This window comes from Callithrix jacchus, chromosome 9 (assembly GCF_049354715.1).
Source record: "Callithrix jacchus isolate 240 chromosome 9, calJac240_pri, whole genome shotgun sequence".
NCBI classification, from domain to species: domain Eukaryota; kingdom Metazoa; phylum Chordata; class Mammalia; order Primates; family Cebidae; genus Callithrix; species Callithrix jacchus.
This window is the reverse complement of record NC_133510.1, coordinates 54,443,418-54,470,425: the sequence shown is the minus strand read 5'-3', so window position 1 is coordinate 54,470,425 and position 27,008 is coordinate 54,443,418. Positions and strand designations below refer to the sequence as shown.

Here is a 27,008-nt window from a genome sequence, read left to right as displayed (position 1 = left end):
TCTGACAAAAGCAATGGACATTCTTCTGAGAGTGAGAAATCGAAACTATAATCTCTCTTCCTTGATGTCTCATCCTTTTCCAAACCTTTGTAATGATCTGTGATAGCATTTCTTCCAGGTTAAAGCCATGTCAAGTGGCAGACTCACGTAGTTGCCAACTGTGAGGCAAAAGATCATGTGTTTAGTCTCATTTATAAGACATCATATATATATATATATATATATATATATATATATATATATATTTTTTTTTTTTTTTTTAGACGGAGTTTTACTCTTGTTACCCAGGCTGGAGTGCAATGGGGTGATCTTGGCTCACCACAACCTCTGCCTTCTGGGTTCAGGCAGTTCTCCTGCCTCAGTCTCCTGAGTAGCTGGGATTACAGGCATGCGCCACCATGCCCAGCTAATTGTTTTGTATTTTTAGTAGAGACAGGGTTTCACCATGTTGACCAGGATGGTCTTGATCTCTTGACCTCATGATCCCGCACCTTCCTCTTTAGAAGCCAGTCACCAGGTTCAGCTCATAGTCAAGGGGAAGGGTTCATACAAGGGTGTGACTGGGTGGGGGTCATGTTAGAACTGCCTCCCACACTAGTTATGCTTAATTATGATTGGATTGCCTTATTAGACTGCTTTACTCCTTCATATTTGGAGCAATGTATGGAGGAGTTGGGCTGAGAGTGAGTGTCAGTGGAAGGTGTTTGCATGGAGAAGCATTATGGAATTGACTTATATTATTATCTTTTAATCTTTGATGCCTAGGACCTTTATTAGTTAAAACAAATTTTGGAAACATGTTGAGATGGGGCACTGGTGATGTAAACTTATTGGTTTGCAAGTGAGTCAGCGAGTCACCAAAAATAGAGTGCTTATGAGAAATGAAGCATTTTAAATGTGGAGACTAATGCCAGTTTGCTTCAGGCAATATGGGGTTATTAATTCATATTTGAACCTTTAAACTGCTGTTGACAGCAATGCTTTGTAATGTATGTGATAGATACTTTGTCTTCGTGTTCAAGGACTGCCCCCCGCAACCCTACTCCCAACAACCTGTGTTTGACTATGGTGAATACCTTATTGATACTCTCAATCACTGACTAATGTGATAAGGAAAAATAAACAAATATTCTTGGTTTTATACATATGATGGTGGACTAGTTATAGATCCAGCCTGACACGATCTAAATCTGTTTTCAACCTCTCACTTTTTCCATTGATGTATTTAAGGAAGCAACTTTGAAGTTACTTGTTCATCAAATAGGTGGGAGTAGGTGGAGGATGGCAGTGACAAATACATGACTTTAAGAAGATTTTTATTAAGAAGCAATTTTGTTTACTCAGTCTGTCAGCTTTCATCAGTTTTTTTTTTTTCAGATCTAATTGGTATGACTATAAAATAGGAATTGTTCTCTAGAGCAATTGGAATAAGTGATTCAAGTTAGGGGGTGGGATAGACACATTCAGGAGATGAAATGTACATGTCAACCAAATTATAAAAGGGCTCAGTAACACTTGAGAAAGTAGAAATTAAAAACTCACATAAAAATATGGATTAAAGATAAAAAACTGAATATTTCTGCCCCCATGAAAATGAGCTCCATGCAATGAGATGATGTCATCATCCTTTAAGAGTGTGTAGATCTTGTGGTGAGACATTTAATATGCAGAAGAAGGTTGGCTTCATGAAGAAACACTTTTGATGTCGAGGAAAATATTGTATGTCTGTTTTTCCAGCCTGGCCTCTACAAGTCATAATTACTAGGAAATGTATACTTATTAGAAATAGGTGAACTATTTTCCCTGCTTTTTAGGGCTTATGTTTTTACTTGGCAAATCTTTTAACTTTTTGTTAAAATTCAGAGTTCTCCCATTATTTAGCCTAATTCAATTTTTTTTTTTTTTTTTTTTTGGAGGCAGTCTTGCTCTGTCATCCAGGCTAGAGTACAGTGGCATGATCTTGGCTCACTGCGACCTTCACCTTCCAGGTTCAAGCAATTCTCCTGGCTCAGCCTCCTGAGTAGCTGAGATTACAGGTATATGCCAGCATGCCCAGTGAATATTGTATTATTAGTAGAGATGGGGTTTCACCATGTTGGCCAGGCTGGTCTCAAACTCCTGACCTCAGGTGATCCTCCTGCCTCAGCCTTCCAAAGTGCTGGAATTACAGACTGGATCTGTGTCTTCATATCAGACATTGAGATGCCTTCCGATAGAGAATTTCCCTGTCGCAGGAATTAATATGATAATAGAAGAATTTTTTTTTGTGCTTGTTTTCATGTAATTTTGAGGGATCATAATTTCTCAGTAAAAACCAAGTATCTTTCTTGGTACTACATATCTTATCCTTAGATGAAAATTACAATAATTGTCAGCACATTACCTTTACATCTGCATTCATGATCCTGTAAATCCCTCTAATCCTGATCCATAGAGTGCTAGGTTCCTGCAAGGGCACCCTACCATGCTTACACCTGCTCTCCCCATCAGCTGCTGCCTCCCAGAGCTTCATCTCCCGACAAAGACTGAATTTACTCCTTTTCTTGTTGCTGAGCTCCTATTTCCAAGATGATGATCCATTTACCTGGTAAATTTTATCCTAACATAAGAAGGCTAAGGCCCTCTGGGTCTGGCCACCCTATGCCAAAGGAGAAGTTCCTTCCTGAGAGCATGCCCCTGCCCTACTGACTTACTCCAAATGATGACCCTGAGAAGTATAAATTATAAGCTGGGGAGGAGGGGAAAATGGGCCCTTGCAGGGTGGGAGTTTTTTTTGGGGGGTGGGGGAATAGAGTTTTATGGTATCCTGAAAGTCAAAATGTGAGATAGCTAATTTTCTGCCAACATAAAGCCAGTTAGGTATATAGAGCCATTTATGATTTTGTTCATAATTTTGTTTTTCTGGTGCTTTGGGGAAGGAGCTGGTCTTTTAGGGAGTGGGTCAGGGATAGAGCATGCCAGACCTTTTTAAGAATGAAGCGGCCTGAATTAACACCTGGATATTCTTCAGAAAACTGCAACAAAGAAAGTGGAGGTGGTGATTCAATGCTATTATAACTCTAAAAATATTTTACTTCTCTGATTCCACTGTACAAATGAACCTAAACATTGAATGAGAATACATGTTTTCAGGTATTTTTGTTGGTAAGAGTTTGGTGGGAAAGAACCAGGGATTGACATACAGAGCTCATATGTGTTTGGGTCATTCTAGAGGTTCTTGACATTTTAGAAAAGGTAATACAAGTAGAAAAATCAAAATGAAAATAGCAATTTGAAGAACCTCTATGACAGTCTTATGAAAGAAATACAGATTTTGAAAAGTACCATTTGTTCAAACAAAGCCTAGTTGCATTTTTCCAGGAAGTGGACCAAAAGTCAACATGAGTTGCGCTATAACCCAGGTTGATGGTGAGTAAATCTTGAGAGCTACTTCAGTGGGGTGTTTTATGATAGGCCTGCTGTTAGTTTTCATATTGAGGTTGTAAAGCTGTATTGACATCAAGGAGCCAGCACTGAGGCTCTGCTGACTGCTGCGCAAGCTTGTGCTTTGTCATTTCTCAGGATGACGCTGAGGGTTGCATAATCACAGCTACTTACAGGCTGAACACAGGTCTAGTAGCCCATCTAGAAATTTCAGACAGCAGCAGAATTGGGGTCTGAGTTACTTAGATGGTTGTGCCACATGTTCTCTAGCCAGGCTGTAGGAGAACCTTGTAAATCTGGAAAATTTGGTACTGATGCATTTAAGGATGGTGTGCTTAGCTAACAGCGTTTTATCTATGTGAATACTTATTTTCTCTTTAGGATATGTTGGCATCCCAGTTTTTACAAAGCAGTCTTAAACTTTATCTTTTTTTCTTTAGATTATGATTTACCTTATTGATAAGGTACTTCCCGAAAGCTATTTTGTCAATAATCTCCGGGCATTGTCTGTGGATATGGCTGTCTTCAGAGACCTTTTAAGAATGAAGCTGCCTGAATTATCTCAGCACCTGGATACTCTTCAGAGAACTGCAAACAAAGAAAGTGGAGGTAGTGATTCAATCCCATTATAACTCTGAAAATATTTGACTTCTCTGATTCCACTGTAGAAATGAGCCTAAACTGTGAATGGAAATATTTATTTTCAGGTATTTTTGTTGGTAAGAGCTTGGTACAATGAAATAGATTTTTACAAAATGAAAACAAAACTGAAAATAACAAAAGGCCATATGTTGAACCTCTAACTGGTCATAGTTAGGAAGTCAGTGAAGGGCCTAGTATGCTAGTACCAGATCAACAACTGAAATGATGTACTCTCGATGGAGTACCGTGTGCATGTCTTACTATCTACTTAAACTGCTCTAAGCTGGCACCAAACCTGTAGGAGTCTTTACAGCTGAGCTACAGGTACAATTTAGTACAAACGGGATTTACCTGAACCATTGAGATTATGAAAGAGTAGCTAAGAGCCTCTGCTATCTAGTGGACATCGTCCAGCCTATGGAAGTGTCTGAGCTAGTAGCTGTGTATCCACTGTTTGTACTTCCCTGGCTCTGTGTACAGAATAGTCAGGAGTTTGTTGTGTTTCCTCCAAACCAGTGGTCCCCAACCTTTTAGGCGTCAGGGAACAGTTTGAGGAAAGACCATTTTTCCACAGACCAGGGTAGGGTTGGGGGGATGGTTTCATGATGATTCAAGCACATTACATTTATTGTGTAGTTCATTCCTATGATTATTACATTGTAATACAGAATGAAATAATTACACAGCTCACCATCATATACAATCAGTGGGAGCCCTGAGCATGTTTTCCTGGAACTAGATGGTCCCATCTTGGGGGTGATGGGAGACAGTGACGGATTATCAGGTGTTAGATTCTCATGAGGAGCGTGCAACCTAGATCCCTCACATGCACAGTTCACAAGAGGGCTTGTGCTCCTATGAGAATCTAATAGTGCTGCTGATTGACAGGAGGCAGAGCTCAGGTGGTGAGCAGTGGAGAGTGGCTGTAAATACAGGTTAAGTTTTGCTTGTTTGCAGCTCACCTCCTGCTGTGTGGCCTGGTTCCTAACGGGCCACGGACACAGAGACACCTGAGTGTCTCTAGGTATTTCCTTCTAAGCCACTTGAATGATCTCATTTAACTTGGCTCTGCAGTATAACTGTGTGGATTTTGTAATGCTTCTGGAGAGGCCAATCTTGCCTGTCCCCTAGTCAGACACACTTTAGTGAGCTACGTGTTTTTACCCAAGTGTCTTACACTTGGCTATGAGAAACAATCCCAGATTCTAGTCTCTGAACAAAGATACTTCCATTGTTCATAGGAAGAACAATGAATACAGGAAAACAGATCTCTTTTTAAGTAGTTGTACATATTGGATGTAATTTGGAGGGAGGATCAGTCTATCTAAATTTTTATATTTCATAAAAATACATACTGATCACATAAAGTAAGAAGGAGGACTATGTTTTTAGTAAATTCAGAAATTTCAAAATTTGTTGGACCCCACATCTTTAGTTGAAAATATTTTAAAATGTAATGTTTATTCTCTATTTTGGGATTTGCCAGCCATCTTTCTGTTAATGATTTCTAGTTTAACTCCACTGTGGTCTACTTAAGAAGTTGATAGATAATTTATGTGAGCAATTTTATTCTTACCAAAGGAGCATGTGAATAAAAGTGGGGATTATATGATTTCGAAAGTCTGATGGCTTTTGCTTTTGAGAGGCTGAAATCCTTTTCTTCTTTTATTTTTGGTGAGGAAAACTTTCTCCTTAATTTTCAGCTCACTACAATAGGTAGAGCCAAAGTAAGTTTTAGGTTAAGATTTCCTAAGTATTGTAAATATTTTATGAAGTTCATATTTATTAAACACACCTATGTTCTTCCAGAAACATGGTAGGAAAAATAGGAAGAAAGAACAAGAGTTTAGAAATATGAAGAAATCGGGAAATTTAACAAATTCGAGGGGATATGGAAGACTAAAAAAGGATATGTGCATATGTTGCCAACCATCAGTTCTGAAGGAACCGAATGTGTTTTGTTTCAGGTGGATATGAGCCCCCACTTACAAATGTCTTCACGATGCAGTGGTTTCTGACTCTCTTTGCCACGTGCCTCCCAAATCAGACCGTTTTAAAGATCTGGGATTCAGTCTTCTTCGAAGGTTCAGAAATCATCCTAAGGGTGTCGCTGGCTATCTGGGCAAAATTAGGAGAGTAAGTGATTTCCACCTTCTGCCCTGCTCTGTGATGTAGAGGGCCTTTAGCAGTTTTTGTGCTATAATGTGTAAAGCATTGATATTTAAGTGTGAGGAAAAGAGAAAGTTGTGAACTTTTAAAATTACTTTAGCCTCCTGAAATCTCAGCAGGCTTATTGTTGGCAGATGCAATCTGTTTTGGAGAAGGGTCAGGCTCCTTTAGGCCTGTAGATTCTCCCGCTTCTCAAGTGCTTGTGTCCTGGCTGGTTCACTCCTGGTCAGCATCTCTTTGGACACTAGTTGGGAAGAGGGAAAGGAACTTAGGTGACAGAGAAACTGAAAGATCTGGTTATGAGTAGGTGAATTTGTTAGTTAATATCACAATTTGGATTGTTGATGAATCTGTTTTATTCTGCCTTTCAGGGCTGTGATAAAATTAAATGAGATAAGATATCTAGCTTGGTAGAACACATAGAACTTCTTTCCTTTCATTAAGAACTAATTATCTGTTGAAATGTGTTATTGCCAAAACATATTACCAAATAGATTTTGCTTATATTCTTTACTAGTAGCAGGACTGAAAAAGATAGGGTATTTTTCACTCATCTTTGATATGTTATGACTACTACATAAGGATTGTACATTTTGGGTAATGGAAGAAGCATTAGGGTGAAACTTACAGCTAAGAAGTGGTGAAGTTTTTACTGTTTCTTTTCTGGAGCTATAAATGACTTGAGTGTTTTCCCATAGGCAACATGTCAGAAAACTAATAAATCACAGGCACTGTTTTGTTTCAAAAACCTTTTAACTAGCCTTTGTATTTATGGTAAGTTGTTTCCTGGGAGACTTCTGGCATTGTAAATATTTTTGCAAAGAAAGACTATCAGTTCAGGGACTTAAAAAATTATTGTGTGTATTTTTAAACATCACCTAGCTATCTCCTTTGCCTTTGTTTTATTGTACATTGCTTTTCAGCTGGGCAAATATATTCATCTGTATGGGATTTGCTGTGCTATTTACTTATCTCCCATTACCTCCGGATAACTACCTCTTGCTGCAGCCATGTATTTCCAACCTACTCTATACATTGTAAGCTCTTTGAGCTTTGATAGTTTCTCTGGGTGTGATAGTCCAGTTGCTGCATAGCTGGTTTGTAGCATTAAAACAGGAACGCACTTTACTGTATGGTGAGTCAGCTATAATTGCCTTTGTGTTGGTTCTTCATGAGGAAGCAGGAAGAAGAGAGGTGATCCTGGTTTTACTATGCTCTATCCATTAATCTGTAGGATCAGAATTTATTCCTATGATCATCCCAGGGATGTCACATGGTTGAAATAATACTAACTGCAACTGAAAGCCAATATTCATTGAGTGCTTTCATGAACAGCCACTGTTCTAATTACTGTGGATGTATAAACTTAAGTATTCTTCGTCATCTTGTAAAGTATGCATTATTGTCATCTCCTTTTTATAGATGTGAGAATTGAGGCACAGAGAAGTTCAGTTAATTGTCTAAAGTCACCCAATTACTAAGTGGAATGGCTTGAATTTGAACCCAGGCATCCTGGCTCTAGAGTCTGTGCCTTTAAGAATGTGAATCTACTGATAATAAATGGCTAGTATTTTTGAAGTTTAGGGGATATATGAATAAGAATAATAGAATTTTAACTCTTTCAGTTTTTGCTTATTATAGTTCTGTATGTTTTGAGCATGCAGCTTGTTAAGGGAGAGGAAAGGCAGTTGACATACATCATAAGTGCCTGCAGTGCCTGCCATTGTTAGGCAGTTTAAACACATCGTCTCATTCAGTTCTCCCAATAACCTTGTGGAGTAAGTAGGCTTATTCTCCCTGCCTTTTCAAGTAAGAAAATTTCCCCAGGAAGGTTAACTAGTTCGTAGTCATACAGCCAGTGAATAGGAGAACTGGGACTTTAAATTTGGATCATTCTGATTCTAGTCCCTGTAATCTTCTCTACAAACTTTCTGTTGGAAAAACCATAAATGGCATATAGATAATCTCCAGTTTATGTACACATACATAATGTGCCTTATATATGGTTATCCAGGATTTCTCCTTTCACCTGGCTTCTGTAACTTGGAATTTCTGCCTTTCACTCACCCCAAGGGTACTTTGGAATATGTAAATTGTAGACCATCAGCTCACCATCACTAGCATCTCTTTATGTGTCCTTTCTCTCTGCCCCTGCTGTTTTGGTTTCCTTATTTGTTACCTATGCCAGGCTCACTGTGGTGTGTCTTCCTTGGTTTCCCCATGGTACCCCACATTTGCCGTGCCACCTCCAGGCAGACCTTGCCAAGGGCAGAGCTGTTCCCTCACTCCCTATTTAAAGCCTTTTAGTGACTCATGCTTTGAAGCAGCTCAGCTGCCTGGTGAGGCCTTTGCTCTCTGCTGTCAGTAGCTCCCTTCCCTCGGCTCTCACTGGCTTCCTCTGGTCCTGCAACCACTCCCGCCCTGCTGGTCTCACTGGCTGTGCGGAGCGACTTGCAGTTCCCCAGATAGGGCCTGCTGTCTCCTGCATCTGTGTCTTTGGGATGCTTTTTCTTCCTGGTCAGCCTGAAAAGCATTGCTCAAAACTCACCTCAAGCATTCTTTCTTTCCTTATCTCTCAGAGAAAACTTAAACACCTTTCATTCATGCCCATAGGCTGCTCTACATTTTTATAGTAATACTTCAGCAGTTTATTCCATTTACTTATTTACATGATTGTGGCAATGGGATTACAACAACAGTCCAGAACCTCTTGTTTTTTCCGTAATCATATTTCTTTTGGATGGTTTACAGAAATCCCCCAACATTAGTATATATCAAAGTGTAGGTCTGGTGGTTGGTGGAGAAACTAGAGTTACCCTACAATACAAAGAACATCGTCATATGAAATGAAAATACCTAGGCTTGGTGCAGTGGCTCACACCTGTAATCCCCCAGCACTTTGAGAGGCTGAGGCAGGTGGATCACTGGAGGTCAGGAGTTTGAGACCAGGCTGGCCAACATGGCGAAACCCCGTCTCTACTAAAAATACAAAAAATCAGCAGGGCATGATGGTGGGCAGCTGTAGCTTCAACTACTTAGGAGGCTGAGGCAGGAGGATTGCTTGAACCCAGCAGGTGGAGGTTGCAGTGGGCCAAGATCACGCCACTGTGTTCCAGCCTTGGGTGCCAGAGTAAGACTTCATCACAAAACCATAAATAAAATAAAATAGAAATACCTGGTACTCTTTGTTTTGGGCTATCCTGTTTCCCCTTTCTAGAAGAAAGATTGAAGTCCAATCTGACTCACAGGTAGCTAAGTATCAGATTCTTTATTTACATGTAGAACTGAATGCAAGGAGCAGTGTAATCTCCAACTAGCAGCAGCACCCTGAGAAGAACTCAGAAAATTCTGCCTGTGAAAACACCCTATGGACATGAAATATGCAGTTACAATTCTTGTAATTTTCATCCTCTATTCCTACTGTGATTTGGTTTTGAATCTATTACGTTAATGATATCAGTTTACAGATTAAGACCAACAGAGTCCCTTATTGGAGATAATTGTTCTTTAGTACCCAATTTCATGGTTATGATTTCTAATGAGTGTGGGTATTCTGATGTGTAGATTGTGACTCATGGAAACCATAAAGATGCCACGTGGTGGTTGTGAGGCTGAGGGAGCCAAGTGGGAATGACGGGACTTACCTGTATTGAGTTCCTCAAAGTTGCTTTTGGTATTTTTAAATGTTTCATCCACAGTGGGCTTTACAATTATCAGGATTTTGCTATTTGTTGATTGGTAACTTGAGTGATTTGATGGCAAAAGGCAACTGCCCCCCTTTTGTTTTTGAGACATGGTCTCCATCACCCAAGCTGGATTGCAGTGGGGCTGTCATGGCTCACTGCAGCCTTGGCCATGGCTTGCTGCTCCCAGGCTCAGGTGATCCTCCTGCTTTAGCCTCCTGCGTAGCTGGGACCACAGGTGTGCACCACAATACCCAGCTAAGTTTTAAAATTATTTGGAGAGGTGGGGTCTCGCTGCATTGCCTAAGCTGGTCTCAAACTCCTGGCCTCAAGCAATCCTCCTGCCCCCAGCCTCCCAAAGTGCTAGGATTATAGGTGTGAGCCACCACGCCCAGCCCAACACATCTTATACCTGCAGCATATACTGTTACACAGCATGGATGCTCTAAACAAGTTCTATTTTCTGTCCCTTCTTCATCTAGGCAAATAGAATGTTGTGAAACAGCAGATGAATTCTACAGCACCATGGGGCGCCTCACCCAGGAGATGCTAGAGAATGACCTTCTGCAAAGCCATGAACTCATGCAGGTGAGTGGGCAACATGGACCAGCTTGGCTCAGGGAACCCTGGGCACTGTGGTAACAACCAGTGCCAGAGCAGCGGCCTTGAGAAATGTAGTTGGTTAGCCATCAGACTTAGTGTCTCAAATTGACCAAGAGTCTGTATATAATTTGATAAGAATCTATGTCATAAGAGGGAAGAAATGAATAATGGATATTTATTGTAGCTTTCCTTCAGACTGTGTTGTTTAGAAGTCATTAGGCACAATATAAACTGGAAAAATACACTGGAAAAACAGAATCACCAAGTGCTTATTCTGAATTTTATTCCTAGCCTTTTTTTTTTTCTTTTTTGAGACCGTCTCACTCTGTCGCCCCAGCTGGAGTGCCAGTGGCACAATTGTCTCCTGGGCTTAAGTGATCCTCCCACCTCAGCCACCTGAGTAACTGAAACTACAGGCGTGTACCACCATATAGCTAATTTTCATTTTTATTTTTTGAATAGATGGAGTCTTGCTATGTAGCCTAGGCTAGTCTTGGACTCCTAGACTCAAGTGATCCTCCCACCTCGGCCTCCCTAAGTGCTGGGATTATAGGCATGAATCACTGTGCCCAGCCTACTTAGACTTGGTGGTGGGAAACAGTTACTGTTGGGAAGAAATTATCGAGGATAAAAAAGATTATTCTAATCAGCATTTTGATTCATTTGTTTTGCCCACATTTTCAACTCAGGTAATTATATATTAATTTTAAAGTGAAAGACTTGAAGGGTTTGGTTATTTTTTATGGCATGTTACTGTACTTTGATAACATATTCATCAAGTCTTTTAAATTGACAGCAAGCATAGAAAAAATAGCTGATAACACTGACTTATCCATTAGATTCTTTAATTTTTAATTTTTTGGGTACATAGTAGGTGCATATATTTATGGAGTACATGAGATACTTTGATACAGGCATGCAATGAATAATAATCAGATCAGGGTAAGTGGGATATTCATCCCCTCAAGTGTTTATCCTTTGTGTTACAGACAATCCAATTGTACTTTTTAAGTTATTTTAAAATGTACAATTACATTACTATTGACTGTAGTCACCTGTTGTGCTATCAAATACTAGGTCTTATTCATTCTAACTACTTTTTGTACCCACTAACTATCTCTACTTCCCTATCAACTTCTCTTTCCAGCCTCTGGAAATGATCCTTCTACTGTCTGTCTCCATCAGTTCAATTGTTTTAATTTTTAGCTCCCACAAAGTAGTGAGAACATTCAAAGTTTGTCTTTCTGTGCCTGGCTTATTTCACTTAACATAATGACCTCCATTTTCATTCATGCTGTTGAAAGTGACAGAATCTCATTCTTTTTTATGGCTGAATACTACTCCATTTTGTGTATGTACCACATTTTCTTTATCCATTCATTGGTTGATGAATACTCAGGTTGCGTCCAGATCTTGACTATTGTGAACAGTGCTGCAACAAACATAGGTGTGCAGATACTGTTTTGATACACCGATTTCCCTTTTTTGGATGTGTACCCAGCAGTGGAATTTTTTGATTGTATGGTATCTCTAATTTTAGTTTTTTAGTTTTTTTTTTTTTTTTTTTTTTAGGAAACTCCAACCTGTTTTCCCTAGTGGTTGTACTAATTTATATTCCCACAAATATCTACAAGGGTTCCTTTCTCTCCACATCCTTGCCAGCATTTGTTACTGCCTGTCTCGGTTAAAAGTTATTTTAGCTGGGGTGAGATAATATTTCATTGTAATTTTGATTTGCATTTTTATGATGATCAGTGATTTTGAGCATCTTTCTTTTTTATTTAAGTAACTAATTAATTAATTTTTTTGAGACACAGTCTCGCTTTGTCCCCAGGCTGGAGTGTAGTGGCACAATCTCAGCTCACTGAATTGTGGGTTCAGTAATCTCTTCTGGGTTCAAGTGATTCTCATGCCTCAGCCTCTTGAGTAGCTAGAACTATAGGTGTATGCCACCATACCAGGCTAATTTTTGTATTTTTAGTAGAGACAGGGTTTCACCATGTTGGCCAGGCTGGTCTTGAACTCCTGACATCAAGTGATCCTCCTGCCCAGCTTGGCCTCCCACAGTGCTAGTATTATAGGCGTGAGCCACCATGCCTGGCCTTGAGCACCTTTTCATAAGCCTGTTTGTCACTTGTATATCTTCTTTTAATAAATGTCTAATAAGATTATAGGAGTTATTTGAGCTCCTTGTATATTCTGGTTATTAATCCCTTCTCAGAAGAGTGGTTTGCAAATACTTTCTTCCTCTCTGAGTTGTCTTTTCATGTTGTTGATTGTTTTCTTTGCTGTGCAGGAGCTTTTTAACTTGATGTGATCCTATTTGTCCTTTTTGCTTTGGGTGTCTGTGCTTGTGAGCTGTTACTGAATAAATTTTTGTTCACTCCATTGTTTTGGAGAGTTTCTCCAGTGTTTTATTGTAGTAGTTTCATAGTTTAACATCTTAGATTTGAGTTTTTAATCCATTTTGATTTGATATTTGTATATGGCAAGAGATAGGGGTCTAGTTTTATTCTTCTGTATATGGATATCTATTTTTCCTGGCACTATTTATTGAAGAGACTATCTTTGCCTCAATGTGTATTTTTGGCACCTTTGCTGATAATGAGTTCACTGTAGGTATACAGATTTGTTTCTGGGCTCTGTATTTTGTTCCATAGGTTTACATGTCTGTTTTTATGCCAGTGATGTGCTGTTTGGGTTACTGTAATAGTAGTATAATTTGAAGTCAAGTAATGTGATTCCTCCAGTTTGTTCTTTTTGCTTGGAATAGCTTTGACTATTCTGGGTCTTTTGTGTTTCCATATAAATTTTAGGATTGTTTTTCTATTTCTGTGAAGAATGTCATTGGTATTTTGATAGAGATTACGTCAAATCTGTAGATTGCTTTAGGTAGTATTGACATTTTAACAGTATTGATTCTTGCAATCCATGAAGATGTAGTATTTTTCCTTTTTGTGTGTGTGTCCTCTTCAGTTCCTTTCATTATGATTGTCATTGCAGAACTCTTTAACTTCTTTGGTTATCTTAATTCCTAGGTAGTTAATTTTATTTGTAGCTATTATAAATGTGATTTAAAAATTTATTTTTCAGATTGTTCACTGTTTGCATATTGAGATGCTACTGATTTTTGTATGCTGATTTTTTATTCTGAAACTACTGAATTTGTTGATCAGTGCTAATATTTTTTTAGTGGAGTCTTTAGGTCTTTTTAAAATATAAGATTACATCATTTGCAAACAAGGATAATTTGACTTCTTCCTTTCTAAATTGTTTGCCCTTTATTTTGTTCTCTTGTCTTATTGCTCTAGCTAGGACTTCCAGTAGTATGCTGGATAACAGTAGTGTAAATGGGCATTCTTGTCATGTTCCAGATCTTAGAGGAAAGGCTTTCAGTTTTTCCCCATTCAGTATGATACTAGTTCTTAGTTTGTTGTGAATGGCTTTTATTATATTGACGTATATATTTTTTATACCCAGTTTTTTGAAGGTTTTTATCATGAAAGCATCTCAAATTTTAACAAATGCTTTTTTAGCATCAGTGGAAATGATCATATGGTTTTTGTCCTTCATTCTGTTGATATGATGTATTACATTGATTTGCATATGGATAACCATTCTTGCATCCCTGAGATAAATCCGACTTGGTCATAATCAATGCTCTTTTTAATGTATTGTTGAATTTGGCTTGCTGATATCTTACTGAGAATTTTTCATCAATATTCATCTGAGATATTGGCCTGCAGTTTTCTTTTCTTAATGTGTATTTGTCTGGTTTTGGTGTCAGGGTAATACTGGCCTCATAGAGTGAGTTTGGAAGTATTCCCTTCTGTATATTTTGAAAAAATTTGAATAGAATTAGTGTGTTAGTTCTTTAAATGCTTGGTAGAATTCAGCAGTGAAGGCATTAGGTCCGAGGCTTTCTCTTTACCGGGAGACTTTTTATTATGGCTTCAGTCTTGTTACTTGTTATTGGTATGTTCAGGTTTTGGGTTCCTTCATTGTTCAATCTGGGTAGGTTGTATATGTCTAGAAATTTATCCATTTTCTCTAGATGTTCTAATTTATTGGTATACAGTTGCTCATAGCAGTCACTAATGATCCTTTAATTTTCTGTGATATCAGTTGTAATGTCTCCTTTTTCATCTCTGAGTTTGTTTATTTGGGTCATCTCTCTTTTTTTCTGTTTGGCCACAGGTCTGTCAGTGTTATTGATCTTTTCAAAAATCCAACTTTTCATTTCTTTCATCTTTTGTATTTTTTTCATTCAGTTTCATTTCTGCTCTGATCTTTATTATTTTTTTCTACTAATTTTGGGTTTGGTTTGCTCTTGCTGTTCTAGTTCTTTAAGATAGATCACTGCCGGGCGCCGTGGCTCACGCCTATAATCCCAGCACTTTGGGAGGCCAAGGCGGGTGGATCACGAGGTCAAGAGATCGAGACCATCCTGGTCAATGAGGTGAAACCCCATCTATACTAAAAATACAAAAATTATCTGGGTATGGTGGTGCGCACCTGTAGTCCCAGCTACTCGGGAGGCTGAGGCAGGAGAATTGCTTGAACCCAGAAAGTGGAGGTTGCAGTGAGCCAAGACCGTGGGGTAACAATAGTGAAACTCCGTCTCAAAAAAAAAAAAAGATAGATCACTATACTATTTATATGACATTTTTCTTTTTTTAATGTAGGCATTTATAGCTATACATTTCCCTCTTAGTACTCTTCCGCTGTGACCCCTTAGGTTTTAGTATGTTGTATTTTCATTATCATTTGTTTCAAGAAAATTTTCAGTTTCCTATTTAGTTTTTTTATTTACCCACTAGTCACTCAAGAGCATATTAATTTTTATGTGTTTATATAGTTTCCAAATTTCCTCTTCTTATTGATTTGTAGTTTTATTCCATTGTGGTCAGAGAAGACACTTGATATTATTTCAATTTTTTGACTGTTTTAAGACTTGTTTTGTGACCTAACATATGATTTATCCTTGAGAATGATCCATGTGCTGAAGAGAAGAATGTGTGTTCTATAGGTGTTAGATGAAATGCCCTGTGAATATCTACTAGGTCCATTTGTTTTATAGTGCAGATTAAGTTTAATGCTTTTATTTGTTGATTTTCTGTCTGGGTGATCTGTCCAATGATGAAAGTAGGGTGTTGAAATCTCTATCCATTATTGTGTTTGGGTCTATCTATCTCTTTAGCGCTAATAATATTTGCTTTATTATATCTGGGTGCATATATATTTACAATCATTATAACCTCTTTTGCATTGACCCCTTTATCATTACATAATGACCTTTTTTGTCTCTTAGTTTTTGTCTTGAAATCTATTTTTTCTGATAGAAGTATAGCTACTCCTGCTCTTTTTTGCTTCCCATTGGCATGGAATAACTTTTTCCATCCCTTCATTTTCAGTCTATGTGTATCTTTATTATTATGATGATTATTATACCTTAGGTTCTGGGATACATGTGCAGAACATGCAGGTTTGTTACATAGGTATATACATGCCATGGTGGTTTGCTGCACTCATCAACCCGTCATCTACATCAGGTATTTCTCCTACTGCTATCCCTCCCCTAGTCTCCCACCCCCCAATAGGCCCCAGTGTATGATGTTCCCCTCCCTGTGTCCATGTGTTCTCATTGTTCAACTCCCACTTATGAGTGAGAACATGCAGTGTTTAATTTTCTGTTCCTGTGTTAATTTGATGAGAATGATGGTTTCCAGCTTCATCCATGTCCCTCCAAAAACACGAACTCCTTTTTTTATGGCTGCATAGTATTCCATGGTGTATGTGTGCCACATTTTCTTCATCTAGTCTATCATTGATGTGCATTTGGGTTGGTTCCAAGTCTTTGCTATTGTGAGCAATGCTGTGGTAAACATTTGTATGCATGTGTCTTTAGACTAGAATGATTTATAATTTTTTAGGTATATACCCACTGATGGGATTGCTGGGTCAAATGGTATTTCTGGTTCTAGATCCTTGAGGAGTCACCACACTGTCTTAAACAATGGTTGAACTAATTTACACTTTCACCAACAGTATAAAACTGTTCCTATTTCTCCACATCCTCTCCAGCATCCTCTCCAGATTTTGCTGACTTTTTAATGATCACTTTTCTAACTGGCATGAGATGGTATCTCATTGTGGGTTTTGATTTGCATTACTCTGATGACCAGTGATGATGAGCCTTTTGAAATATGTTTGTTGGTGGCATAAATGTCTTTTTTTGAGAAGTGTCTGTTCATATCCTTTGCCCACTTTTTGATGGAGTTGTTTGTTTTTTTCTTGTAAATTTGTTTAAGTTCTTTGTAGATTCTGAATATTAGCCCTTTGTCAGATTGATAGATTGCAACAATTTTCTCCCATTCTGTAGGCTGCCTGTTCATTCTGATGATAGTTTCTTTTGCTGTGCAGAAGCTCTTTAATGAGATCCCATTTGTCTATTTTGGCTTTTGTTGCCATTACTTTTGGTGTTTTAGTCATGAAGTCCTTGCCCATGCCTATGTCCTGAATGGTACTGCCTAGGTTTTCTTACAGGATTTTTATGGTTTTAGGTCTTATGTATAAGTCTTTAATCCATCTGGAGTTAATTTTTATATAAGGTGTAAGCAAGGGGTCCAGTTTCAGTTTTCTGCATAGGCAGTTTCCTGCTAGGCGGTTTTTCCAACACCATTTAATAAATAGGGAATCCTTTTCTGGACATTGCTTGTTTTTGTCAGATTTGTCAAAGATCAGATGGTTGTAGATGTGTGGCATTATTTTTGAGGCCTCCGTTCTGTTTCATTGGTCTATATTTCTATTTTGGTATCAGTACCATGCTGTTTTGGTTACTGTAGCCTTGTAGTATAATTTGAAGTCAGGTAGCATGATGCCTCCAGCTTTGTTCTTTTTGCCTAGGATATTTTTGTCTGTGTGGGCTCTTTTTTGGTTCCATATGAAATTTAAAGTAGTTCTTTTCCAATTCTGTGAAGAAAGTCAATGGTAACTTGATGGGGATTCCATTGAATCTACAAATTACTTTGGGCAGTATGGTCATTTTCATGATATTGATTCTTCCTATCCATGAGCATGGAATGTTTTTCCATTTGTTTGTGTCCTCTCTTATTTTCTTGAGCAGTGGTTTGTAGTTCTCCTTGAAGAAGTCCTTCACATCCCTTTTAAGTTGTATTCCTAGGTATTTTATTCTCTTTGTAGCAATTATGAATGGGAGTTCACTTATGATTTGGCTCTCTGTCTATTGTTGGTGAATAGGAATGCTTGTGATTTTTTTTGCACATTGATTTTGTATCCTGAGACTTTGCTGAAGTTGCTTATCAGCTTAAGGAGATTTTGGGCTGAGACGATGGGGTTTTCTAAATATACAGTCTAGACAATTTGACTTCATCTCTTCCTATTTGAATACTCTTTATATCTTTCTCTTGTCTGATTGCCCTGGCCAGAACTTCCAATTCTATATTGAAGAGCAATGGTGAGAGAGGGCATCCTTGTCTTGTGCTGGTTTTCAAAGGGAATGCTTCCAGCTTTTGCCCATTCAGTATAATATTGGCTGTGGGTCTGTCATAAATAGCTCTTATTATTTTGAGGTACGTTCCATCAGTACCTAGTTTATTGAGAGTTTTTAGCATGAAGCAGTGTTGAATTTTATCAAAGGCCTTCTCTGTATCTATTGAGATAATCATGTGGATTTTGTTATTGGTTCTGTTCGTGTGATGGATTATGTTCATTGGTTTGCATATGTTGAACCAGCCTTGCATCCCAGGGGTGAAACTGACTTGATTGTGGTGGGTAAGCTTTTTGATGTTCTGTTGTATTCGATTTGCCAGTATTTTATTGAGGATTTTTGCATCTATGTTCATCAGGGACACTGGCCTGAAGTTTTCTTTTTTTGTTTTGTCCCTGCCAGGTTTTATTATCAGGATGATGCTGGCCTCATAAAATGAGTTAGGGAGGAGTCCCTCTTTTTGTACTGCTTGGAGTAATTTCAAAAGGAATGGTACCAGCTCCTCTTTGTACCTCTGGTAGAATTCGCCTGTGAATCCGTCTGGTCCTGGGCTTTTTGTTGTGGTTTGCTTTTGGTTGGTAGACTATTACTGCCTCAATTTCAGAAATTGTTATTGGTCTCTTCAGGGATTTGACTTTTTCCTGGTTTAGTCTTGGGAGGGTGTATGTGTCTAGGAATTTATCTATTTCTTTTAGATTTTTCTAGTTTATTTGTGTAGAGGTGTTTTTAGTATTCTCTGATGGTAGTTTGTATTTCTGTGGGATCAGTGGTGATATCCCCTTTATCATTTTTTAGTATGTCTATTTGAGTCTTCTCTGCTTTCTTCTTTATTAGTCTGGCTAGCAGTCTATTTTGTTAATCTTTTCAGAAAACCAACCCCTGGATTCATTGAGTTTTTGAATGGGTTTTCATGTCCCTCTCTCCTTCAGTTCTGCTCTGATCTTAGTTATTTCTTGTCTTCTGCTAGCTTTTGAATTTGTTTGCTTTTAATTGTGAATAAGGATGTCAATTTTAGATCTTTCCCACTTTTTCCTGTGGGCATTTAGTGCTATAAATTTCCCTCTAAATGTTGCTTTAGCTGTGCCCCAGAGATTCTGGTACATTGTGTCTTTGTTCTCATTGGTTTCAAAGAACTTATTTATTTCTGCCTTAATTTTGTTATTTACCCAGTAGTCATGCAGGAGCAGGTTACTCAGTTGCCATGTAGTTGTGTGGCTTTGAGTGAGCTTTCAATGAGTTCTAATTTGATTGCACTGTGGTCTGAGAGACTGTTTGTTATGATTTCCATTCTTTTGCATTTGCTGAGGAGTGTGTTACTTCCAATTATGTGATTCTGAGAATATATATTCTATTGACTTAGCATGGAGAGTGCTATAGATGTCTATTCTGCTTGGCCTAGAGCTGAATTCAAGTCCTGAATATCCTTGTTAATTTTCTGTCTTGTTGATCTGTCTAATATTGACAGTGGGGTGTTAAGGTCTCCCACTATTATTGTGTGGGAGTCTAAGTCTCTTTGTAGGTCTCTAAGAACTTGTTTTATGAATCTGGGTGCTCCTGTATTGGGTACATATATATTTAGGATAGTTAGCTCTTCTTGTTGAACTGATCTTTTTACCATTATGTAATGCCTTTCTTTGTCCTTTTTGATCTTTGATTTAAGTCAATTTTATCAGAGATCAGGATTGCAACCTCTGCTTTTTTTTTTTTTTTTGGCTTGGTAAATCTTCCTCCATCCCCTTATTTTTTTTTTTTTTTAATTTTTTATTGGATTTTAGGTTTTGGGGTACATGAGCAGAGCATGCAAGACAGTTGCGTAGGTACACACATGGCAGTGTGCTTTGCTTTCCTTCTCCCATTCACCCACATTTGGCATTTCTCCCCAGGCTATCCCTCCCCACCTCCCCCTCCCACTGGCCCTCCCCTTTTCCCCCCAATAGACCCCAGTGTTTAGTACTCCCCTTTCTGTGTCCATGTGTTCTCATTTTTCATCACCCGCCTATGAGTGAAAATACGCGGTGTTTCATTTTCTGTTCTTGTGTCAGTTTGCTGAGGATGATGTTCTCCAGATTCATCCATGTCCCTACAAACGACACAAACTCATCATTTCTGATTGCTGCATAATATTCCATGGTGTATATGTGCCACATTTTTCCAATCCAGTCTATTATCAATGGGCATTTGGGTTGATTCCAGGTCTTTGCTATTGTAAACAGTGCTGCAATGAACATTCGTGTACATGTGTCCTTATAGTAGAACGATTTATAGTCTTTTGGATATATACCCAGTAATGGGATTGCTGGGTCAAATGGAATTTCTATTTCTAAGGCCTTGAGGAATCGCCACACTGTCTTCCACAATGGTTGAACTAATTTATACTCCCACCAACAGTGTAAAAGTGTTCCTTTTTCTCCACATCCTCTCCAGCATCTGTTGTCTCCAGATTTTTTAATGATCGCCATTCTAACTGGCGTGAGATGGTATCTCAATGTGGTTTTGATTTGCATCTCTCTGATGACCAGTGACGATGAGCATTTTTTCATATGATTGTTGGCCTCATATATGTCTTCTTTCGTAAAGTGTCTGTTCATATCCTTTGCCCACTTTTGAATGGGCTTGTTTGTTTTTTTCCTGTAAATCTGTTTGAGTTCTTTGTAAATTCTGGATATCAGCCCTTTGTCAGATGGGTAAACTGCAAACATTTTTTCCCATTCTGTTGGTTGCCGATCCACTCTAGTGACTGTTTCTTTTGCCGTGCAGAAGCTGTGGAGTTTGATTAGGTCCCATTTGTCTATTTTGGCTTTTGTTGCCAATGCTTTTGGTGTTTTGTTCATGAAGTCCTTGCCTACTCCTATGTCCTGGATAGTTTTGCCTAGAATTCCTTATAGGGTTTTTATGGTGCCAGGTCTTATGTTTAAGTCTTTAATCCATCTGGAGTTAATTTTAGTGTAAGGTGTCAGGAAGGGGTCCAGTTTCTGCTTTCTGCACATGGCTAGCCAGTTTTCCCAACACCATTTGTTAAACAGGGAATCCTTTCCCCATTGCTTGTTTTTGTCAGGTTTATCAAAGATTGTATAGTTGTAGATATGTTGTGTTGCCTCCGGTGCCTCTGTTCTGTTCCATTGGTCTATATCTCTGTTTTGGTACCAGTACCATGCTGTTTTGATTACTGTAGCCTTGTAGTATAGTTTGAAATCCAGTAGTGTGATGCCCCCCGCTGTGTTCTTTTTGCTTAGAATTGACTTGGCTATGCGGGCTCTCTTTTGGTTCCATATGAAGTTCATGGTGGTTTTTTCCAGTTCTGTGAAGAAAGTCAATGGTAGCTTGATGGGGATAGCGTTGATTCTGTAAATTACTTTGGGCAGTATAGCCATTTTCACGATATTAATTCTTCCTAACCATGAACATGGAATGTTTCTCCATCTGTTTGTGTTCTCTCTGATTTCGTTGAGCAGTGGTTTGTAGTTCTCCTTGAAGAGGTCCCTTATGTTCCTTGTGAGCTGTATTCCAAGGTATTTTATTCTTTTTGTAGCAATTGTGAATGGCAGTTCGTTCTTGATTTGGCTTTCTTTAAGTCTGTTATTGGTGTAGACGAATGCTTGTGAGTTTTGCACATTGATTTTATATCCTGAGACTTTGCTGAAGTTGCTTATCAGTTTCAGGAGTTTTTGGGCTGAGGTGATGGGGTCTTCTAGGTATACTATCATGTCGTCTGCAAATAGAGACAATTTGGCTTCCACCTTTCCTATTTGAATAACCTTTATTTCTTTTTCTTGCCTGATTGCTCTGGCTAGAACTTCCAGTACTATATTGAATAGGAGTGGTGAAAGAGGGCATCCTTGTCTAGTGCCAGATTTCAAAGGGAATGCTTCCATTTTTTGCCCATTCAGTATGATATTGGCTGTTGGTTTGTCATAAATAGCTTTTATTACTTTGAGATGCGTTCCATCGATACCGAGTTTATTGAGGGTTTTTAGCATAAAGGGCTGTTGAATTTTGTCAAATGCCTTCTCTGTGTCAATTGAGATAATCATGTGTTTTTTGTCCTTGGTTCTGTTTATGTGGTGAATTACATTGATAGACTTGCGTATGTTGAACCAGCCTTGCATCCCCGGGATGAATCCTACTTGATCATGATGAATAAGTTTTTTGATTTGCTGTTGCAATCGGCTTGCCAATATTTTATTGAAGATTTTTGCATCTATGTTCATCATGGATATTGGCCTGAAGTTTTCTTTTCTTGTTGGGTCTCTGCCGGGTTTTGGTATCAGAATGATGTTGGTCTCGTAAAATGATTTGGGAAGGCTTCCCTCTTTTTGGATTTTTTGAAATAGTTTTAGAAGGAATGGTACCAGCTCCTCTTTGTGTGTCTGGTAAAATTCGGCTGTGAATCCGTCTGGACCTGGACTTTTTTTGAGTGGTAGGCTCTTAATTGCTGCCTCGACTTCTGACCTTGTTATTGGTCTATTCATAGTTTCAGCTTCCTCCTGGTTTAGGCTTGGGAGGACATAGGAGTCCAGGAATTTGTCCATTTCTTCCAGGTTTACTAGTTTATGTGCATAGAGTTGTTTGTAATATTCTCTGATGATGGTTTGAATTTCTGTGGAATCTGTGGTGATTTCCCCTTTATCATTTTTTATTACATCTATTTGGTTGTTCTCTCTTTTATTTTTAATCAATCTGGCTAGTGGTCTATTTTGTTGATCTTTTCAAAAAACCAGCTCTTGGATTTATTGATTTTTTGAAGGGTTTTTCGTGTCTCAATCTCCTTCAGTTCAGCTCTGATCTTAGTTATTTCTTGTCTTCTGCTGGGTTTTGAGTTTTTTTGATCATGCTCCTCTAGCTCTTTCAATTTTGATGATAGGGTGTTAATTTTGGATCTCGCCATTCTCCTCATATGGGCACTTATTGCTATATACTTTCCTCTAGAGACTGATTTAAATGTGTCCCAGAGGTTCTGGCGTGTTGTGTCTTCGTTCTCATTGGTTTCGAAGAACTTCTTTATTTCTGTCTTCATTTCATTGTTTACCCAGTCAACATTCAAGAGCCAGTTGTTCAGTTTCCATGAAGCTGTGCCGTTCTGGATTGGTTTCTGTATTCTGAGTTCTAGCTTGATTGCACTGTGGTCTGAGAGGCTGTTTGTTATGATTTCAGTTGTTTTGCATTTGTTGGGCAGTGCTTTGCTTCCAATTATGTGGTCAATTTTTGAGTAGGTGTGATGTGGTGCTGAGAAGAATGTATATTCTGTGGATTTGGGGTGGAGAGTTCTGTAAATGTCTATCAGGTTTGCTTGCTCCATGTCTGAGTTCAAGCCCTGGATATCCTTGTTGATTTTCTGTGTGGTTGATCTGTCTAATATTGACAGTGGAGTGTTAAAGTCTCCCACTATTATTGTGTGGGAGTCTGAGTCTCTTTGTAAGTCATTAAGAACTTGCCTTATGTATCTGGGTGCTCCTGCATTGGGTCCATATATGTTTAGGATCGTTAGCTCTTCTTGTTGTATCGATCCTTTTACCATTATGTAATGTCCTTCTTTGTCTCTTTTGATCTTTGTTGCTTTAAAGCCTATTTTATCAGAGATGAGAATTGCAACTCCTGCTTTTTTTTGCTCTCCATTTGCTTGGTAAATCTTCCTCCATCCCTTTATTTTGAGCCTTTGTGTATCCTTGCATGTGAGATGGGTTTCCTGGATATAGCACACTGATGGGTTTTGGATTTTTATCCAATTTGCCAGTCTGTGTCTTTTGATGGGTGCATTTAGTCCATTTACATTTAGGGTTAATATTGTTATGTGTGAATTTGATACTGCCATTTTGATGCTAAGTGGCTCTTTTGCCTGTTAGTTGTTGTAGATTCTTCATTATGTTGATGTTCTTTAGCATTTAGTGTGATTTTGGAATGGCTGGTACTGGTTGTTCCTTTCTGTGTGTAGTGCCTCTTTTAGGAGCTCTTGTAAAGCAGGCCTGGTGGTGACAAAATCTCTGAGTACTTGCTTGTTCGCAAAGGATTTTATTTTTCCTTCACTTCTGAAGCTCAGTTTGGCTGGATATGAAATTCTGGGTTGAAAGTTCTTTTCTTTAAGAATGTTGAATCTTGGCCCCCACTCTCTTCTGGCTTGTAGTGTTTCTGCCGAGAGATCTGCTGTGAGTCTGATGGGCTTCCCTTTGTGGGTTACCCGACCTTTCTCTCTGGCTGCCCTTAGTATTTTCTCCTTTATTTCAACCTTGTTGAATCTGATGATTATGTGCCTTGGGGTTGCTCTTCTTGTGGAATATCTTTGTGGTGTTCTCAGTATTTCCTGCATTTGAGTGTTGGCCTGTCTTGCTAGGTGGGGGAAATTTTCCTGGATGATGTCCTGAAGAGTATTTTCCAGCTTGGATTCATTCTCTTCGTCCCCTTCTGGTACACCTATCAAACGTAGGTTAGGTCTTTTCACATAGTCTTACATTTCTTGGAGACTTTGTTCATTCCTTTTTGCGCTTTTTCTCTAATCTTGGTTTCTCGTTTTATTTCATTGAGTTGGTCTTCGACTTCAGATATTCTTTCTTCTGCTTGGTCAATTCGGCTATTGAAACTTGTGCATGCTTCGCGAAGTTCTCGTATCGTGTTTTTCAGCTCCTTTAATTCATTCATATTCCTCTCTAATTTATCCATTCTTGTTATCATTTCCACATATCTTTTTTCAAGTTCCTTAGTTTCTTTGCATTGATTTAATACATGTTCTTTTAGCTCACAAAAGTTTCTCTTTATCCACCTTCTGAAGTCTAATTCTGTCATTTTGTCACAGTCATTCTCCGTCCGGCTTTGTTCCCTTGCTGGTGAGGAGTTTTGGTCCTTTCTAGGAGGCGAGGTGTTCTGGTTTCGGTGTTTTCCTCCTTTTTTCGCTGGTTTCTTCCCATCTTTGTGGATTTATCCACTTGTCGTCTGCATAGTTGCTGACTTTTCGATTGGGTCTCTGAGTGGACACCCAGGTTGTTGATGATGAAGTATTTCTGTTACTTGGTTTTCCTTCTACCAGTCTAGCCCCTTTGCTGTACGACTGCTGAGGTCCGCTCCAGGCCCTGCTTGTCTGGGGTGCACCTCTAGCAGCTGTGGCACAGCGAGGGATGCTACCAGTTTCTTTTTCTGCTATCTTTGTCCCAGGATGATGCCTGCCAAATGTCAGTCTTTTGGATATAAAGGGGTCAGGGAGCTGCTTGAGGAGACAGTCTGTACTTTATAGGAGCTCAATTGCTGAGCTGTGAGCTCTGTTGTTCATTCAGGGCTGTTAGGCTGCTATGTTTGATTCTGCTGCAACAGAGCTCATTATAAAAACCCTTTTTTTCTCAAATGCTCTGTGGTGGGGGGTTCAGGCTTTATTTTTGGATGTCCGTTGACATGTCCTGCCCAGCTAGGAGGCAGACTAGCCACTGTTTGCCTGCCGAGGCTCTGCCCTGCTGTTGTGTGGTTCGCCCTGTTGCTGCAGGCTCTGCTGTTCTGCTGTGGTCTCCTCCATGCCCTGAGGCAGAGTCTCTCTGTTGTAGCGGGTTGCCTCGGCAGTGGCAGGGTGCGTCAGCAGTGGGCGTGTATCTCAGTAGGGACGGGTTGCCTCGGCAACGGCTGGCTGCGTCAGCAGTGGGCATGTATCTCAGTTGGGGCAGGTTGCCTCGGTAATGGTGGACGCCCCTCCCCCACAGAGCAACTCGGACCATCCGCACGGGGATCGTTTGAAATTGCGGTTTTGTTCGTCCCACTGGGCTACCCCAGACGCTCTGTCCCTGCAATCCCCTGGGCTGGCTCACTGTCCACGTCTCGTTCAGTCTCAAGTCCAGCCCTCTCAAGTCTCAGGTTGCCGGTTCAACAGGGCACCCGGACAAGCGCGCCCTGTGGGAAGCGCTGGGTAGGGCCAGCCGCCGCCACCCCGGCTGCCGGCTTCGCCAGGCAGAGGTACTACCTGGCGTCCCACGTCTCCTTTATACTTGGGAATTTCCCCGTTCTGTGGGCAACAAATATCAGTCTGGAAATGCAGCTCCGACTCACCTCTCCGCGGATTCAAGGAGAGCTCCAATCCTGGGTTGTTCTCACAGCGCCATCTTGAGTCCTCCTCTCCCATCCCCTTATTTTAAGCCTATGTGTGTCTTTGCATGTGAGATGGGTCTCCTGAATATAGCACACTGATAGGTCTTGACGCTTTATCCAATTTGCCAGTCTGTGTCTTTTAATTGGGGCATCTAGCCCATTTACATTTAAGGTTAATATTCTTATGTGTAAATTTGATTCTGTCATTATGATGCTAGCTGGTTATTTTGCTTAGTTAATTGATACACTTTCTTCATGGTATTGATGGTTTTTACAATTTGGTATGTTTTTGTAGTGGCTGGTACAGGTTTTTCCTTTTGATGTTTAGTTCTTCCTTCAGGAGCTCTTGTAAGGCAGGCCTGGTGATGACAAAAATTTCTGTCTTTTCTTGTCTGTAAAGGATTTTATTTCCCCTTTGCTTATGAAGCTTTGTTTGGGTGGTTATGAAATTCTGAGTGAAAATTCTTTTCTTTAAGAATGTTGATTATTGGCCCCCACTCTCTTCTGGCTTGTAGGGTTTGTGCAGAGAGATCTGCTGTTAGTCTGATTGGCTTCCCTTTGTGGGTAACCCGACCTTTCTCTCTGACTGCCCTTAACATTTATTCCTTCATTTCAATCTTGGTGAATCTGATGATTATGTGTCTTGGGGTTGCTCTACTTGAGGAGTATCTTTGTAATAGGCTCTGTATTTTCTGAATTTGAATGTTGGTCTGCCTTGCTAGGTTGGGGAAGTTCTCCTGGATAATATCCTGAAGAGTGTTTTCCAACTTGGTTCTATTCTTTCTGTCACATTTAGGTACACCAACAAACGTAGGTTTGGTCTTTTTACATAGTCCCATATTTCTTGGAGGCTTTGTTTGTTTCTTTTCATTCTTATTTCTCTAATTTTGTCTTCATGCTTTATTTCATTAAGTTGATCTTCA

The 27,008-nt window shown here is 39.3% G+C and overlaps 1 protein-coding gene across 6 annotated transcripts in view; it reads left to right on the top strand.

Moving 5' to 3' along the window:
- TBC1D30 (TBC1 domain family member 30) overlaps window positions 1-27,008 on the top strand; it is a 118,058-nt gene that overhangs the window by 53,401 nt on the left and 37,649 nt on the right. For all 6 annotated transcript variants that reach the window (XM_035256194.3, XM_035256193.3, XM_002752706.7 and 3 more), the window contains 3 exons: window positions 3,864-4,032; window positions 6,033-6,201; window positions 10,400-10,505. In XM_035256194.3, coding sequence (XP_035112085.1) covers window positions 3,864-4,032; window positions 6,033-6,201; window positions 10,400-10,505 — 444 coding nt within the window. The remainder of the gene's footprint in view (window positions 1-3,863; window positions 4,033-6,032; window positions 6,202-10,399; window positions 10,506-27,008) is intronic.